This window comes from Falco biarmicus, chromosome 1 (genome assembly GCF_023638135.1).
Source record: "Falco biarmicus isolate bFalBia1 chromosome 1, bFalBia1.pri, whole genome shotgun sequence".
Lineage (NCBI taxonomy): Eukaryota > Metazoa > Chordata > Aves > Falconiformes > Falconidae > Falco > Falco biarmicus.
The window spans coordinates 19,809,626-19,825,250 of record NC_079288.1 but is presented as its reverse complement, the minus strand read 5'-3'; the positions used below and the strand labels follow the sequence as shown (position 1 = coordinate 19,825,250).

Genomic DNA, 15,625 nt, shown 5'->3' with positions numbered 1-15,625 from the left:
CTTTTCATCCAGCAAGCACGAGATGTCAGCAGTTCATCCGGCTTGCACGCTGTGGCAAATTGACGCTTCCACACTCATCTCAAAGGGAGATGAGAGCTGTTACAATCAAACACCCTTCCTGCTCCAAGAGAGCAAATCTGAAAAGACCATCCCCCTTGTATGTACGCATCGGAATGGATCAGTTCCTGGCAAAGAGCAAGGAGCTCTGCTACAGTTCTGCCACTGGGAAGAGCAAGGCACAAGCAACTCCTTATACTAACATAGAGAAAGCATGCACTGCCAGACTCTGCTCCTTCTGAGCACAAAGTCTGGCTACAACGGGCCAGGAACAAAACCACAAAGAACCAGAGGGCAACAGAGGCCTTGCCATTGAAACGATCCCCACCTCCCTTCCATCCATCCAAAATACACAGCACAAACAGAGACCCCCACTTCCTCAAAGACAAACAAGAGCTGAGAACATTACACCTGAAGGAAATAAAGCCTCTGAGTCCCAGAAATCACATTCCCCTCACCAACTACCTACAGCCTGGCCCAGATGCTGGAGCAGAACCCTTCCCCTGAATTTAATAACATAGTTGCAAACTAGAAACAGCTCCACAATATGTGGGGCAAGTTTACAGTAAAGGGCATCCTCAGCTGTTACTGTCTTGGCAGCCTCGTCCCTTAAGAGTACTTTGAGGCCTACAGAAAACAGTACTACAGCATAGATGGTAAAGCCTGGAGGGAAGCCAGGTGGCAATGCCTGGAAGAGCCCAACAGAGTAACAGGAGGATGCTGGCAGGTTCCTTGTGCAAAGAACAGAGCATGGTTCTGCTGCCCTGCCCCACGCAGTCCCCAAAGCCTGTGCACACACGCACTTGGACAGCAGAAACACTGACCAAGAGAATTAAGAAGTTTCTGCAGATGGGCATCCGATAAGCAGCACTTGCATCCAAGAGCCCCAGCACGGCTCCGCAGACAGGCTGGCAGCACACACTCAGACACAAGCAGGAGACACCAAGACAGAGGGACACTGCCAGCAGGGACGGGGTCAACCATGCCTACACTCCCAGGGCAGGGTGGGCTTCACACAGGCCACAGCAGCACTGAGCAGTCTTTTCTCTCCCTCCAGACAACAGCTCTAGGTGACCCTGACACCTTGAGGAAGGGCTGAAACCTCTAGTGTGGCTTCAAGCGCAGACATATCTCACCCTGTGGTCTGTAGCACAAGCGCCCAAAACAACAAACAAGCCCCGAAATGAGCTCACCTGCTAATTTTCCTGCCAGTCAGCTCCAAAAATAAGTCCCCAGGGAAGCCCTGGAGACTCAGAGGCCACAGGTAAATGTGAAAGATGACAAGTAGAAACTTGCTCCAGCCTTGTTAACCACCCTCCAGAGCACCAGTGTCACTTCCCACATGCTAGCTGGTGTCACCAGGCTACTCCCACTGGACCACTGTATGTCACAGCATTAAGTGATGTCAAAAGCAAAACCACCTGGTGCTTGAAAGGTGCTGTCACTGTTAACAGCATCAGGAACCCCACACAAGGCTTCACAAGTACAAGCCAACAGTCACTGCCCCTGAAGTCCAGAACACAAGTTACACAGCAGATAACAGAGGACAGGCAAAGAAGTAGAAGTCCACCAGCAAATACTGAAAGCATATGAGGGCACTGGAACTGAGAGTGGCTCCAGCAAAGGCAAGAACCCAAGAGCCACAGCAGGTGCTTGTCCTGCTCCTCCACGGCCCTGCGGACAAGGGCAAGGCATTCCACAACCACAAAAAGCCACGGCTTAGCTCCCAGCCCAAGCAAATGGTATCTTCACCCACAGTTTCCTCCCAATACACACATACCACTAGCACGTGAAAAACAGACCCAGTACATCAAAAGCTAGCAAGCCACTACCCCCTCTTCCAGTTTCCAAGATGCTGATGTCTCCAGTATGCCAGATCCCCAAGGAGACAGCATTCTCTGGATAACAGTTCTAGTAGTCCACCCTGAAAATAACTCTGCCACACGCCCCGCTACAGCACAGGCACAAACCTCAGCTGGGCCATCTTCTCCAGCCCCTCCGGGCTAATGCGGTCTCTGGAAAGCAGATTGCTGAGCTGCTGCTCCTGGTTCCCAGCCTCGCGGAGGAGTCTGCTGAGTTCCTGCTGCTGCATGTTCCGCATCTGCTGCTCCATCTCAGGACTCAGAGGAGCTGGGGGGAGCGGGCCACACATGTACTGCCCCACCTGGGGAGGGTACCCCGGGTAATAGGCTCCTGGGTACACCCCATTGCTTGGACCCATAGGATACTGCAGGGAGTACCCACCGTAAGGATACTGGGAGCCTTGACCAGAGGCCCGAGGGTAATAATAGGGATTATCAGAGTTTTGGAACTTATAGTAGGATGTCTGACCCTGGCGGGCTTCCCCCCAGGAAGTGGGGCTCACTTCATCGTCCGTGTCTAGAAAGTGAAGCTGAGCGGTCTGGCTCTTCAGAGCGGGTTTTTGGTCCGGGTTATTTGGGTCCCACAGCCTGCGAGCAGTGCCGCCTCGGCCTCTGCTTCGGAGGCCTTTACCCCCCAGCCCCGCTGAGCAGGAGCCTGGGCCCAGGGTGACTGGCTTCAGGAGAGCCCACGGTGCTGGCAGAGAAATCAGTGTTGGCAGGCAGGAACAGAATCCCACGGCCCCTCCCTTGGGGCTCTCTGCTCTGGTTCCTCGCCTCAAAAGGCTCTGAGTCTTTGCAACTAACAAATGCCTTCAGAGGCTTCTTTTTATCTGTATCTGCCAGACTGATATCCCTGTTCATAGTTTTGCTGTCAAATGTGACTCGAAAGGGTCCCTTGACTTCCCTGCCATTGCTGCTCCATTCGCTCTCACTCCTAGAAGCTCGACTCTGCTCTGAATGCTTTTTATTATCCGAACCCCTGCTGGAGACATATGCTTCTGCCTCGTCGATTCTATCATCATCCAAGGAGTCAGTGGAGGATGCAGAGACCTGCTTCCTAGGACGTACTCTTTCTCTGGCACGCTCCTGCCGCCTCTCCACCCCATCCACAAGTGGAGCTCCCTCTATGCTGTTGTTGCTTCCAGCTGAGCTTGTGCTGCAGGTGCGGTACCGGCTCCGACGCTTGTCAGAGCGGGAGTACCGTTTGGTAGAGCCCAGCTTCCCCTGCATCACCTCATCACTTTTTCTCCTTACCCTGTCGCTTCGCTCTATCCGTCTTCCTTTTTCTCCCCTTGAGGCTTTCACTCCTTCCCCTACCTGGCTCCCCTCTCTATCCTCCTTGCTTGGTTTGGTTTTCCTGTTACTGTCCTTTCCAGTACCCTTCTCAGCCTCTTCATCTCTCTCGACTTTCAGCTGCTCCATCTTACTGGTGACTTCCTCAGAAGCTGAGCGCAGGGATGGTTCTTTAGCAGCTGAATGCAGACGTTTCCCAGGCTGGTAGATCTGCTGGTCCGGCTTCTTGGTTCTCCTGGTGGTTTTGGAACACCACTCATCCAGAGCAGGCTGCTTGGACATGTTCTCCTGGCTCTGAAGACCACCTTTAGTCTCTGCCTCTTCATTTTCTTGCAAAGGACCATTCTGCTTGGGACCACTGCCTTTGCTGCAATCCTCCGTGACTGGAGCCCCTCCTCCCAAAGAGCCTTTGTCACTGGCACCCTCTTCCTTGCCCTCCTCAGCTCTGCTCCTCTGGTTCTCTGAGGCCTCGTGCTTTGGTTGCACAAGCTTGCTCCTCAGCCGGGACAGGCCAGGCTTGTAAATCTCCAGGTCCGGGCGCCTGTTGTCTTTGCGATGCCTTGGCTCCTTCACTTCTTTCATGTTTTCTGGGGAGAAACAGAAGAAATTTATTCCCACCACAAACCAGCCAGGGACAAAAAACTGTATCATGACAAATACACAAGTAGAAATATTAAGTAAAGGGAAAGAGCCTACCACCCTTCAGGGCAAGTCCAAGAGAACAGACATGAAAATCTACATCAAGGTTTACAGGAAACCACAAAACAAGAGTAGAAAATGAGAAAGTACAACAAAGCTGACCAAACCCTCGGCCACCTAAGGTACAACAAAACTGACCAAACCCTCGGCCACCTACAAAACACAAATCCACAACAGGTTTTACCTCAAAGCGACAATGAGCCAAGAAAAGGAGAGATGAGAGCACACCACCAGACTTGAGCGAGTACCAGCCATAAAGTTTTAGTGCTACAGGTTTCGGCAGCAATTCCCTGCCTGCTGTTGGTGCAGGAGCTTTTCTGCCTGCAGGTGCCACCTTCTCCAACAGCCCCCCCTGCTCTGCCAAGGGGTTGTTTGAGTCACAGATGCATCTTCCCCCCTTGCTCACAACTCAGTAACGCTTCTCTCCTCTCTATAACTGTGTTTACACAACAGCTCGTTAGAGAACACAGCCTGAACAACACACGATGAAGTGTTTCACCAAAGCGGGGCCGTTACGTGCTGCGTTTCCTCAGCTTTGCCCGACCGGCAGCAGCTCGCGGCCCCTCAGCCAGACGCGACCGCGCTGCCAGGGGCTCGGCCCGGGGGCGGCGGGGGACAGGCCCGCCCTGAGGCCGGGGGAAGCCGCGCCCGCAGCTCCCCAGGGGCGCCCCGCAGCCCCCCCGGGCCCTGCCCTCCCTGCCCCGCCGTCCGCCTGCTCGCACCTCGGCGAGAACCGAGCCCCGGGCGAGGCGGGCCCAGCGCGGCGGTCCGGCCCCGGCCCCTACCTCAGCCCCAGCCGGGCGGCGCGGCCGAGGGGCCCGGCCCGCCCCCGGGCAGGTGCCGCCGAGGGGCGGGGGAAGCCCCCACACAGCGGCTCCCGCCTCCCGCCGCCGCCCCGCCGCTCCCTGCCGCCCCCTCACCTCGCCCGCCACCAGCCGCGGCGCGGGCCTGCGCCGCCACCATGTCCCGCAGCTCGGCGGCCGAGACGCGGACGCGCTCCAACCCCTCCGCCATCTTCCCTCCGCCGGGGGGGGAAGGAGCGAGCCGGGCCCGACGGACGGCGGCCGCGCAGGGCCAAAACGCTCCGCCGTGCGCATGCGCGCTCGCCCCCGGGGCCGCCGGCCGCGCAGCACCGAGCACATGGCGGCGCCGCCCCGCCTGGCCCTGGCCCACGTCCGGGCGGCCGAGGGGCGGCTGCGCCACCGCCTGCCCCGCACGCCGCTGCTCACCAGCCGGAGCCTGGCCCGCCTGGCCGGCCGGCGGCTACTCTTCAAGTGCGAGCTCTTCCAGCGGACCGGCTCCTTCAAGGTGCGCAGAAACCCGCTGCCCGCCCAGCCCTCGAAGCCAACGTGGCTCCTGCCCCCCTGTGCGGGGGCTGAAAGGCTTCCCAGGGCACGGGGGGCTGCCAGGAAGGAGGCTCCCAGCCTGCCCGCAGCACCCTGTGCACCAGCTCCCAGCAGCAGCACAGGCCCCTGTGCTCTCCTTCCAGATCCGCGGTGCCCTCAACGCGGTCAGGAGCCTCGTCGAGGAAAGCCAGCGCGCTGGAGGGGCGCTGCCCCGGGCTGTCGTGACGCACAGCAGCGGGAATCACGGGCAGGCGCTCGCCTGTGCCGCCCAGGCAGAAGGTAACGCTTACCCTGAGCTCCAGCCCCGGCTCGGAGGGGCCAGGCAGCAGGTACAGGGCCAGGGGTACGTGCCGAGCTGGCTCCTGGGCAGAGGCAGCTCCAACCCACCCAGCTCCGCTGCCCCTGGAGATAAGCAGTGGCATTCCACTCTTGAACACCTGCAGGAGCTAGCATAGGCAAGGCATGGCCCACTCCTGCAGCGCTAACTGGCTGCTTGGGGCTTTTTGGCTGTTGGATTTGCCTCCTCTTCCATCACACAGGGATCCCTGCTTACATCGTGGTGCCCCGGACAGCCCCGCACTGTAAGCAAGCTGCCATCCGCAGCTACGGTGCCACACTGGTGCCATGCGAGCCCAGCGACAAGGTAAGGCATGGAGAAAGCAGCCAGAGAAGTGGCATAGCCAGACTGAGAGGCAACCATCCATGCTTTCCCCTAGTCCAGAGCCGAGACAGCAGCTCGTGTAGTCCAGGAGACAGGAGGAGTCATGGTGCACCCCAACCAGGAGCTTGCAGTGATGGCAGGGCAAGGCACAATTGCCCTGGAGGTGCTGGAGCAGGTGAGGAAAACGCACAGCCCGGTCACAGCCCGGAGCTCTGCTCCTCAGGCAGGGGCACAGTGAAAAGGAGTGCCCGAGGTGCCAGAAGCACTCACGCTTCCTTTCTGCACAGGCACCTGAGGTAAATGCAGTAGTGGTTCCTGTCGGAGGCGGAGGAATGATTGCAGGAATAGCAGTTGCCATCAAGGTAAGGCAGCAGCTCATCTGGGACACGATGGCTGCATCTCCCTGTGGGAAGGGCAGGGCAGGACTCCCAAGGCAGGCAGCAGCTTTTCTGTTCAGAAATGGACACCCTGTTGTGAAAATCTCTGGGTGCCTGGGCTCTGCACAGAAGCAACGTGACCTGCTTGCCCCCCTGCCTGCACAGCAGCAGCAGACAGGCATACACTAGTTTCAACCAAGTGGCTCTTCCTGCTCTCCACAGGCTTTGAGACCAGATGTGAAAGTGTTTGCTGCTGAGCCACGCAACGTGGATGACTGTTACCAGTCCAAGGTAAGAGGGGAACTGACCCCCAACCTTCATCCACTGGATACCATCGCAGATGCAGTTAAAACGAGCATCGGCCCAAACACATGGCCTATCATCAGGGATTTGGTTGATGATGTCCTGACAGTCTCAGAGGAAGAAATCAAGGTAAACGCTCCCGGCTCCCTTCTCACGGTAGCTGCCAGCAGGCAGCTGCCTCCAGCCATGCTCTGCCCCTCCACTCTCACCCCTACGCTCTCCCAGGGCAGCACAAGCCCCTGCACACCACCACAGCTGTGCAACACCCACACTGTCTCCAGCTGGAAAGGGCTAGCGGAAGCTCTGCTCTCCCTTCCCAGGGCGCTGCAGAGAGATGTGCACATGCAGTGCCCTCCGCAGCCCTGGAGCAGCCAGTACTTGCTGCTGGGATGACAGCTGCTGCTCTGTCCTGACAGCAAGCCACGCGGCTGGTGTGGGAAAGGATGAAGCTGCTGATTGAGCCAACAGCTGGCGTGGGAGTGGCGGCTGTGCTCTCGGAACAGTTCCAGGCAGTCCCTCGGGATGTGGAAAATGTTTGCATCGTGCTGTGTGGGGGAAACGTGGACCTGAGCTCCCTGACCTGGCTCACAGACCTCCCTGGGAAAGCAGAATGAGAACAGAGCGGTGTCTCAAGCAACAGAAACCTCACTCTGAATTTGTACAGTCTGGTTTGTGCACTACTAAAAACAGATGAACAACCCCAAACATTTCAGAGTTTTTGTAGAGGGATGAGGGAGAGCTGGTGCTGGTCTCTACAGCACAGAGACAGTCACTTGGTTCCACAGTAAAGGGTTGCTACTGGGGGGGCCTGGAAACAAAGCACTGCCTGTTCTCCCCTCCACAGCTGCCCTGCTCTGGGATAGGCCTCCAGGGAACTGGGCTGTCACTCTCCCCAGCTGCTACTTCACCTTTCTTTCTCAGCATCACAATAATCCCAGCAAACTCCTGCCTTTGATGCAGCAAAATCCCCACACGCACCACTGGGGCAGGGCGTGAGGGAAAGACAACAGCGCCAGCGAGCCAAGGGGCTCCCACACAAGGTGTGCACGCAGCCTCTCCCTTTGGCCTCCACAACCAGCTACCACGAAGACAGAGGCACTTGGATGTTTTTGAAAACATTTTCCATTAAAATAAATAGCTGTAGCTCGTACCTGAGCAGCAGCTGGTGAGACAGCCACCCCTGTACAGACCCGAGCAGTAACAAGACATCAGTGCTGTCCTCACTGCGCACAGGCTGAGAATAGCATCCAGGGAGCTAAGGCACAAAGTCCAAACATGCTGGAGACTCATTCCATTTCTACCTCCTGCACTGGCAGCACATTCTCGCTCCTCACCCATGGCACAGGGTCTGGAACATGGGGGTCATAAGTCCATTTAGGAAAAACACGCTTGTAGAGGTTCAGCAACACTGTGTCCTGGGACTTTAGCTGTCCATCAAAGTGGCACTTCATGTGACCATGGGTCCCTAGGCAGAAAGCAGAAAAGGCCACGAGCCGTCTCTCCTGCCCAGGAGGCCCACATCCTGCGCAGCATCAGAAATAAATATTGAATCAAACCTACCTAATGGCTCCTTGATGTGTCCTCTACGACCCCACTTTGTCCTCAGCTCCACTGGCTTAAACCACATTACATCATCTGGACATAAAAGATAAAAGGCAGGTAAGAAACCAGCTTTGCTGCACCAACACAACCACCACCGCAGGGGCAGGAGGTCTGCTTCCACATCCCCTCTTCCCACCACACAGAGACAAGCCATACCTCTGTTAAAGAACATGTATCGCACGACAGCCGTCTTGGCAAAGATCTTGAAAGGATGGCCACTGAGCACCAGCCGCTTGATGACAATTCTGTCCGGGTCCATGGAAAGCAGAGAACCAGTGGCGATGAGGTCATGCATTCCTGCAAGGAGAGTCACTAATGCATCAGAGGGCAGCGCCACAGAAGGTGCCTCCATCACCGGCTCCCCCACCACAACCCCCTTCCACAAACAGTTCCAGGTCCAGAGCAACCCCCCAGCATGGACAAAGGTGCAGGTCATAATGGGGAAGGAAACGTGTTAATCTTCTCCAACAGTGTGAAGGGGGCTGCTTTTTCAAGTCATACTTTCCGGAGAGGTGCATTTCAAAGTGGGGTGTGGGAATAGCCTGCAAATGTTTGTTTCCCAGACACCGCCTCCTCAGCACTTACCAACTTACCATTACTTCTCTGTTTAAAAAGAAGCACTGAGGCAGGAGGGAAAGTGATGGGAGCGTAAACAGTCACCACCACAGCAGCATCTGGACGCAGGAAACGCTCCAGCTTGTGCTTATCAGCTAGGACAGAACAGCAATGGGTCAAGTTCAAGCCAGCAGCAGTCCTGAGCTCTAAGAAACCCCACTGAGCCCATTCTTCCCTGGCAAACAGGCTCTGTGCTTTAGCAAAACAGGTGATAAACACCCCTCTTCTGCTGGCATGGAGTATTGGGGAATAAAAGTGACCCTCTGAGCTACCAGCTCGCTGCGTGGAGCCTGCCATGGCCTTGCCCAAACCAGTGAGCCACCTTCCCCAAGCCAGCCACTCCCCACTGTTTAGTGCCTCCAGTGGAAGCCTCAGAGCCTAGGAGTGAGTCTTCAGAAGAGTCCTTCAGCCAGGTTCAGACACCACGGCTAAGACATCACAGGCTTCCTGCCCTAGAAACCGCAGCCCCACCTCTTGGCATAGCCATGGCCACCCCACTGGTCCCTCACAAACCTGAGGTGTGCTGGGAGAACAGGGGGGATGCTCGGAAGCGTCTGAATCCACAGTGAAAGATCAGCTCCTCTTTTGCCCTCACTGGCTCACTGTTGCTTGGATGCCGATGCACCAGGAAATTCAACACGGACATCTGCAAGAGAGGCAGCGCTGTGAGGGGCTGCCAGCAGGGCTGGCAAGTGGTGGCAGACAGAGCAGAAAGCAAACGGGATGCTGCAACAGAGATGAATGCCTAACTGCTGGTCACCAATGCAGACACCTCGGCCAGGCTCAGACACTAGCCTAAACACCCGTGACAGCTTCAGCCTGCACTGACCAAAGGGAAGGTCCTACGTTGAAATGTGAGCAGTGAGAGGAGATTTCAGGCCAAACCCTCTGCAGCTGGAGCCTCTCCAACTCATGCAGCCTGAGAGAATCAGACAAGGAGCTGTACACCTACAAGATATCAGCAGGGCCATACTTACTCACCTTTTGTTCATGGGGAAGCAGTGAAAACAGGACTAAGGGCTTTCCTTCTTTGAAGCTCTCCATCACTGAGACAGGGACGTTGCAGACATGAAGTGTAACGTACCAGCCAACCTGCCAAAAGAGGATCGGTTGTAAATACTTCTCTCAACAAAAAAGTGTCAGAAGTAACATGGGCCTGGGTTAGAGAGGGAGTCCAGGAGAGCAGTATCATCTGAACTCATGGCTTCACGCTAAGAACCAGCTGGCTGAAAGGTCCACCCAGCCACCTAACTTGTCTTTCCTATTAGGAGCAAGGAAACACAGTAGGGGAAGAGACCAGCAAAAGGGAGTTACCGAGGCTCCTTCAGTCTCCCCCTTCTCTATTTGCCGGAAGAGGTGCTTTCTGGTTCGGGAGAAGTCTTGGAACTGGAAAATCCTGGCATAATCCCTTGGGAGATTCTCTTTGGGGTCCCACGGAGAAGTCCGGAAGCTCTTCAACCCTCTGTACTTCTGGAACCTAGGAGAATAGATAACAGGAAAGACAAACTACGTCACTTGGGGTGCGCAGGCAGCACCTTCTGTGGTCCGCAGGGACTCACACCTTCAGAGAGGGCAAAGGGAGCAAAGCAAACGTTAGTGCTCAGAAAAGATACTAGTGCTGAGAGAGCTAGAAACAGCAGCCAAGTCCCCAGGCAACCTGCCCTCGCATCAGGGCTCTGCCCTTTTCCACCCTCTTCCAGGTCAGGATGCAGCTCTCCCTGCTGCAGGGAGCTGCCCAGGCCCACCCACTGCCCCCCAGCGAGTGCCTTCCCAGGAAGCCTCAGAGCCTAGGAGTGAGTCTTCAGAAGAATCCTTCAGCCAGGTTCAGACACCACGGCTAAGACATCACAGGCTTCCTGCCCTATCTCACCACACTAGACAGACAGGAACCCTCCAGCTCCTCTCCCAACAAAGCACCCTGTTTCTTACCGGACTCTGGCAGGTACGTCACGTGGCGTGTCCACCTCATCTGGAAACATTTCATCCATTCTCTCCTGTTTGTATCTCTCCAGCATCTGTTCATCTTCCTCCACCTTCTCATCATACTGGTCGTCCCGCAAGCACTCGGAAATGGTCATAGTCTCACACTCCTCCTCTGCAGGTTCCTCTTCCTCCTCACTGCTTTCCCCCTCCTGACACACAGGGCAGCACAGAGCCCGTGAGCACATGCAGATGTCCACACAGCACTGCAAACCCTGCTATACTTGCAGTGTGTGAATCATGACCCAAGCTATACCACCACAGCCCCTCACTTTGGTATCTAACAGGCAAAAAAAGGCAACATGATACAAGGGGGAGATTTAGCAAAGGAAATCCAGGCAAGTCCTGGCTCTGTGTTGTGCCCTTGCATGGAGCAAGCCAGGACAGGATTGTCTTAGAATATGCAGTAACAGCCTGGAGACTGCCTGCAGCATCAGCTCTTGGAGGTACCTGGGAAACTGCCGCCTCCATCATATCGTCGTCGATGTCATCATCTTCATCATCATCTTTCTCACTGCCTTCTTCTCCATCATCCACAATCCAGGCAGCCTGGTACTTGGATGTGCCTTTGGGGACCTTCACCACCCTCCTGTTAGCCTTCAGAGAAGCTGTAAGATTCCCACCAATGGTTAATACAGGAACAATTCTCCTTCCCCTCAGCAACATTTACAACCAGGACAGCCAAGATCAGCTCTAGACTAGAATCACTGTTGCCCAGCACAGAATTTGCCAGGGCCCAGAAAAGGCAGCTAAAATGTAACCCTGCTACCTGCCAGGCAAACCACATAGCCTGCCAGTCAGGTGATGGGGCTAGGCAGGGAAGCCCAACTAGCATGTTTATTCACAGCCATCCTCAGCCATCGCAGTGACAGAGGATTTCTAACAACACTCATAACAGGGACAAGGAAAAAATACAGAAGTATTGCTGCTACTCACCCTCTGCTTCTTGCAGTTCTTCTTCAGTAGGCCACGTCTGCTCGCCTTCCATAGGATCAGGAACCACTTCTGACTGCAAAGACGCCTGCTTATTTGGATCTGCCTTCATCAGGACCTTAATGTCTTCCTCCATCTCATCAGTACCATTTACAGAGTCGTCCTGAAGGGCAAGAGCAGAGCCCCCAGCTGTGAACACACCTAACTCAAGCTAGCAACCAGTCTGAAGCGAAACTCCCTTCAGTATCTTGTTCATTATGTCATAACATAACATTAATTAAGTGCTGTGGGCAAGGAACCTCAGCTCAGTGGCAGAACACAGGCCTACTGGCTCTGATACAACTCCCTTTCCCCTCCCCCTAACCACATACACCCAGTTGTATTTTCCTGATGAAAGTTTAGAAACATTATGTTCTAAAAAGACAGCAAAGCCCTGACCTCCCACACACCTGTACCTCCATGTCCTGACTCCTCTTCTGTCCTTTAACCACTCGGGGGTTCAAAGAGAGGGGGTCAGGGGGAGCATCCACCTGGCTCATCTGGAAGTCTCCATGCCCCACAATATGCAGCAGGCTGTTCACATCAAGGGTCTGTCCCCGGACAAAGCCAGACACCTTCAAGGTCCCAACCAGGTCGCTCTCCTGACCAGGCACAAACTCGGCAGTGTATGCGAGCAAGTGAGCCCGCCTGTCCCGAAAAGCGAGATGCCGCTGCTTCTGGGTGGCGAGGTGCCTCAGCAGCAGCAAGGACTCCTGCTCTGTGTTCAGGGGGAAGAGTTTGACCTCAGGAAAGCGCTTCTCAATGGCTTTGGCAAGTTTCTTCTTGGCATCTATCCGCTTCTTAGATGGCAAGTCAGTGCCTCCTGGGACAGCAAGAGCTGCCAAACAGTGCATAGAACAGAGTTCAGGATCAGATTGTAAACCTTTCTGTATCCCTTTTACCAAGCACTGACAAAACACTCGGATATCAGCACCCAAATAACAGATTCACACCACAAGGTGCAAAGGTAGTTTCACATAGTCAGAAGAACCCTTGAGACAGAAAACCTGTCTTTAGAGACAAGATTTTGAGACTAGATGAGACCACGGAGATATGGGCCCAGGAACCGAATTTAGCAAAGAAAGCCTTTGAATCCCTTTGCTCTGCACACCTACATAACCATGACAATAGTGACACCACCACACACCCAGAGGCCTAAACCTAGAACATCCCTTCTAGCTCCAGCACTCCCCCACCACAGCAGTAACACAACAAGACAGCGTAACAATGGCATTCACCCGACCATGCTACGCTCAAAAACAGAGCGGTCAAAGACCTGCGATCACCTATTAATATATGGAATTTTTTACTGCACAATAAATTCCCATGAGGCACCCCCTCGACCTATACCCCACCAGAAACCCTTAAAGTTTCTCACTCGCTCACCATAACTAGGAAGCCCTTGTGCAAAGAGGCAGGACAGGCAGTGCTCCCCCGCGCTGTCCCAGCCATCTGCAGGATCCAGGATGAACAGGAGGGAGTCAGCAACCTTTGCTAGATCTAAGACAGCATGAAGGTCCCCTGCACGCAAAACACCTCCATTACTAAGGCTACCAGGGTACGGAGCCAAGAATCACACCAACAATAGCATTTCCTCACCTGCCTGTGCTGTCACAAAGCGCCAGCGCTGCTTGAGTCGGGGGCAGAGAAGCGCAAAGCCACCAGCTCTCCCATCATCCACGCAGACAACAGCAGAGTCCTGGCTCCGCAACAAGCTGAGGGTGTCATGGGCTGCAGCCCTGCTGTGCAGCGGCACCAGAACCACAAGGTGTGGAGGCCCGTCCCTGCTGCCCAGGCTCCGCTTCTCCAACAGCACCTGTGGGCAGAGCTGCAGAGCATGAACCCCAACCCCAGTCCAGCTCCTGTCCCGGCCCCGAGATCAAGGCCGGATCCACCTGCAGCTCCACCCGCACCCGCTCGGTGCAGCAATGCTCTGCTTGCGCCGAACGGAACGGACCCTGGCACCCGTCCCTCCCCCCCGGCCCAGCTCCCCATTCCCCCGCAAAAACCCAAACCGGGTCGGTGCCCGCAGGCTCGCACCCCCCTCGCCACCCGCCCCGGCCCCATTCCCGCTGCCCCCTCGCCAAGAGCCGCCTCGCCCCGTTTCCCGCTCCCGCCGCGGCCCTCACCGCCTCCTTGCGCTGCCGGCGGAGCTGCAGCGCCTGGTGCCGTCGATCCACCCTGCTGAGGGCGCGGAGCCGCCGGCGGGGCTGGGCCTTGACGGGGACGCGGCCTGCGGGGAGAGAAGGGTCAGGCGGGGGGGGCGGCGCGCAGAGCCGGCGGGGATCGCGGCGGGGAAGGCGGCCAGGCCCGCCCCGCCTCACCTCCAGCGCGGCGCTGCGACGACCCGCTGTGCTTCCCGCCCTTGTGCGCCTTGTTCTGCTGCTTCAGCGGCCCGGGCCGGTGCGCGCCTGCCGCCACCATGCTGCCGCCTGGCCTCCTCCGCAGCACTTCCGCTGCGTCACTTCCGGCGCCCCGCAGGGCACGCCGGGAGCACACAAACTAAGATGGCGGCGTGAGGGCAGGGGCGCGGCCGGGCCCCGCGGCCGCTGTGGGGAGGTGGGGGGTGCCCGAGCGCCGCTGGGGGAATGAGAGGCAGAAGCGAGAGCCGTTCCTTCTGCGCTTTATTGATTAGGTTTTTGTACAGGTATTTACAGGAGAGGAAAGCTGCCCGCCCGCGGGGAGGGGGCTCACCCCGGCCCTGGAAACAGTCTTGGGGAGAGAAGCGGTTGAGGAGGGGCCCTCCCCGAGCGCCGGGCCCCGCGGCACCGCGCCCCGGCCCCAGGGCAGGCCCGGCCCCGCCGCCTCCACCACGCAGACCGATGGAGCGGAAACATTCCTGCGCCTCGGCCCAACCCCGCTCGTTCCCGGCAGCGCTGGTCACCTCGGTTCTTGCCAGTCATTACCCAGCCAAGAACGGCTGTTCCTGGGCCCCAGGCCTCTGCCCTACCCTGCCCCTTCGCACCAAACACGCCACAGCTGCCAAAGCTGCTCCTCCTGGCGCTGGCAGAGCCCCTGCCCCAGGACCATGCCACCACTTAGGAATACAACTGCTCTCTGCTTGTTACTGGAAGCTTTAGGTCCACAGCGCCCCAGAAGCACGGGCCGGTGAGCAATAGGGTTAAACATTTACAGCGGTGTTGTAACTGCCAGTAAAGCTGAAGTCAATAACCCAAGGGAGACACAGGGCAGCTGGTACTCCGAGCAACTGCATAGGAGGAAAAAAGCAGGTTCCTACAGGTCCACTGCTTCCTCTGAACTCGGGGCATCATCCCCCCACTTCTCACCCTGCAAAGAAATCTGCATGACAGCAGCAACATGGGGTTGTCAGCTGTGGGCTGTTCCCTACAGATCCTTTTCTACCCCTAAAAGCAGGCTGGCTATTGAAACCTTTCAAACTCCAAAAGCAATGTAGATAGCATGTCCTACTTGACACAAAGGAAGACATAAAATTAAGAGACCCATGACAGATAAGCACTGTTTAAGCAGTAGTAATTAAGTTTCTCTATACAAGTATCTGCCGGCTGCAGGACAGCACACAAGTCTCTTCTGCCAGCATTTCCAAAGTCTGTTTGTCCATCAGCCAAGACGACCCATAGCACGGCCACAGCACCGCCTTGCGGAGCCAGACACAAAGAGGCTGTTCAGAGAGGACTTGGGGAAAGAGTAAGTAACTAGCATATGTCTCAATATAGAAAAACAACAGTCCTGTGAGTTAGTTATACCTTGTCATTTAAGGAAGATCAGGGAAAGGAGCAAGGCTGGAAACATTCTGCCCAAGGTTCCTATCACAAAGCCAGCTACCTCAGGCTCCACAAGTCTCCCAGAAACCTGGAAACCCAGAGACAACCCGAAGGG

At 56.2% G+C, this 15,625-nt stretch overlaps 3 protein-coding genes and 2 non-coding genes across 6 annotated transcripts in view; 1 reads left to right on the top strand and 4 right to left on the bottom strand.

Moving 5' to 3' along the window:
- Positions 1–4,980, bottom strand: part of SMG6 (SMG6 nonsense mediated mRNA decay factor) — a 115,655-nt gene extending 110,675 nt beyond the window's left edge. The window contains 3 exon segments of the mRNA XM_056354174.1: positions 2,028–2,563; positions 2,565–3,799; positions 4,832–4,980. Coding sequence (XP_056210149.1) covers positions 2,028–2,563; positions 2,565–3,799; positions 4,832–4,925 — 1,865 coding nt within the window. The 5' untranslated portion in view covers positions 4,926–4,980.
- Positions 4,981–4,991: 11 nt separating this feature from the next.
- Positions 4,992–7,297, top strand: SRR (serine racemase). Its single transcript, XM_056359476.1, has 7 exons — positions 4,992–5,219; positions 5,401–5,536; positions 5,797–5,900; positions 5,974–6,093; positions 6,206–6,280; positions 6,518–6,727; positions 7,015–7,297. Exons 1-7 carry the CDS (start codon positions 5,007–5,009, stop codon positions 7,210–7,212), a joined length of 1,056 nt encoding a protein of 351 aa, XP_056215451.1. The 5' UTR covers positions 4,992–5,006; the 3' UTR covers positions 7,213–7,297.
- A 405-nt stretch (positions 7,298–7,702) lies between these two features.
- TSR1 (TSR1 ribosome maturation factor) lies at positions 7,703–14,241 on the bottom strand. 2 transcript variants are annotated; one of them, XM_056355410.1, is made up of 15 exons: positions 14,092–14,241; positions 13,897–14,000; positions 13,367–13,583; positions 13,154–13,288; positions 12,178–12,605; positions 11,732–11,891; positions 11,246–11,403; positions 10,745–10,947; positions 10,130–10,292; positions 9,797–9,907; positions 9,329–9,461; positions 8,794–8,910; positions 8,357–8,497; positions 8,159–8,233; positions 7,703–8,063 (listed from the first exon to the last, which is right to left on the bottom strand). In XM_056355410.1, exons 1-15 carry the CDS (start codon positions 14,189–14,191, stop codon positions 7,885–7,887), a joined length of 2,424 nt encoding a protein of 807 aa, XP_056211385.1. In that variant the 5' UTR covers positions 14,192–14,241; the 3' UTR covers positions 7,703–7,884. The 2 variants fall into 2 exon arrangements, with proteins under 2 accessions (XP_056211385.1, XP_056211473.1); XM_056355498.1 differs by having other exon boundaries at positions 12,184–12,605.
- LOC130143988 (small nucleolar RNA SNORD91 family) lies at positions 9,174–9,266 on the bottom strand. The gene has a single exon (XR_008819973.1). It is a non-coding gene; the product is annotated as a small nucleolar RNA SNORD91 family (small nucleolar RNA).
- LOC130143985 (small nucleolar RNA SNORD91 family) lies at positions 10,583–10,675 on the bottom strand. The gene has a single exon (XR_008819971.1). It is a non-coding gene; the product is annotated as a small nucleolar RNA SNORD91 family (small nucleolar RNA).
- Positions 14,242–15,625: the final 1,384 nt, after the last annotated feature.

Excerpts from the sequence above, each read along its gene's own strand:
- SRR (XM_056359476.1), top strand. The coding sequence starts at position 5,007 with ATGCGCGCTCGCCCCCGGGGCCGCCGGCCGCGCAGCACCGAGCACATG. Across the intron at positions 5,220-5,400 it reads AGCGGACCGGCTCCTTCAAG|ATCCGCGGTGCCCTCAACGC; the intron begins GTGCGCAGAAAC and ends CTCTCCTTCCAG. Across the intron at positions 6,728-7,014 it reads TCTCAGAGGAAGAAATCAAG|CAAGCCACGCGGCTGGTGTG; the intron begins GTAAACGCTCCC and ends CTGTCCTGACAG.
- TSR1 (XM_056355410.1), bottom strand. The coding sequence starts at position 14,191 with ATGGTGGCGGCAGGCGCGCACCGGCCCGGGCCGCTGAAGCAGCAGAAC. Across the intron at positions 12,606-13,153 it reads ACAAGGGCTTCCTAGTTATG|CTCTTGCTGTCCCAGGAGGC; the intron begins GTGAGCGAGTGA and ends ACTGTTTGGCAG. Across the intron at positions 9,908-10,129 it reads GGGAGACTGAAGGAGCCTCG|GTTGGCTGGTACGTTACACT; the intron begins GTAACTCCCTTT and ends CTCTTTTGGCAG.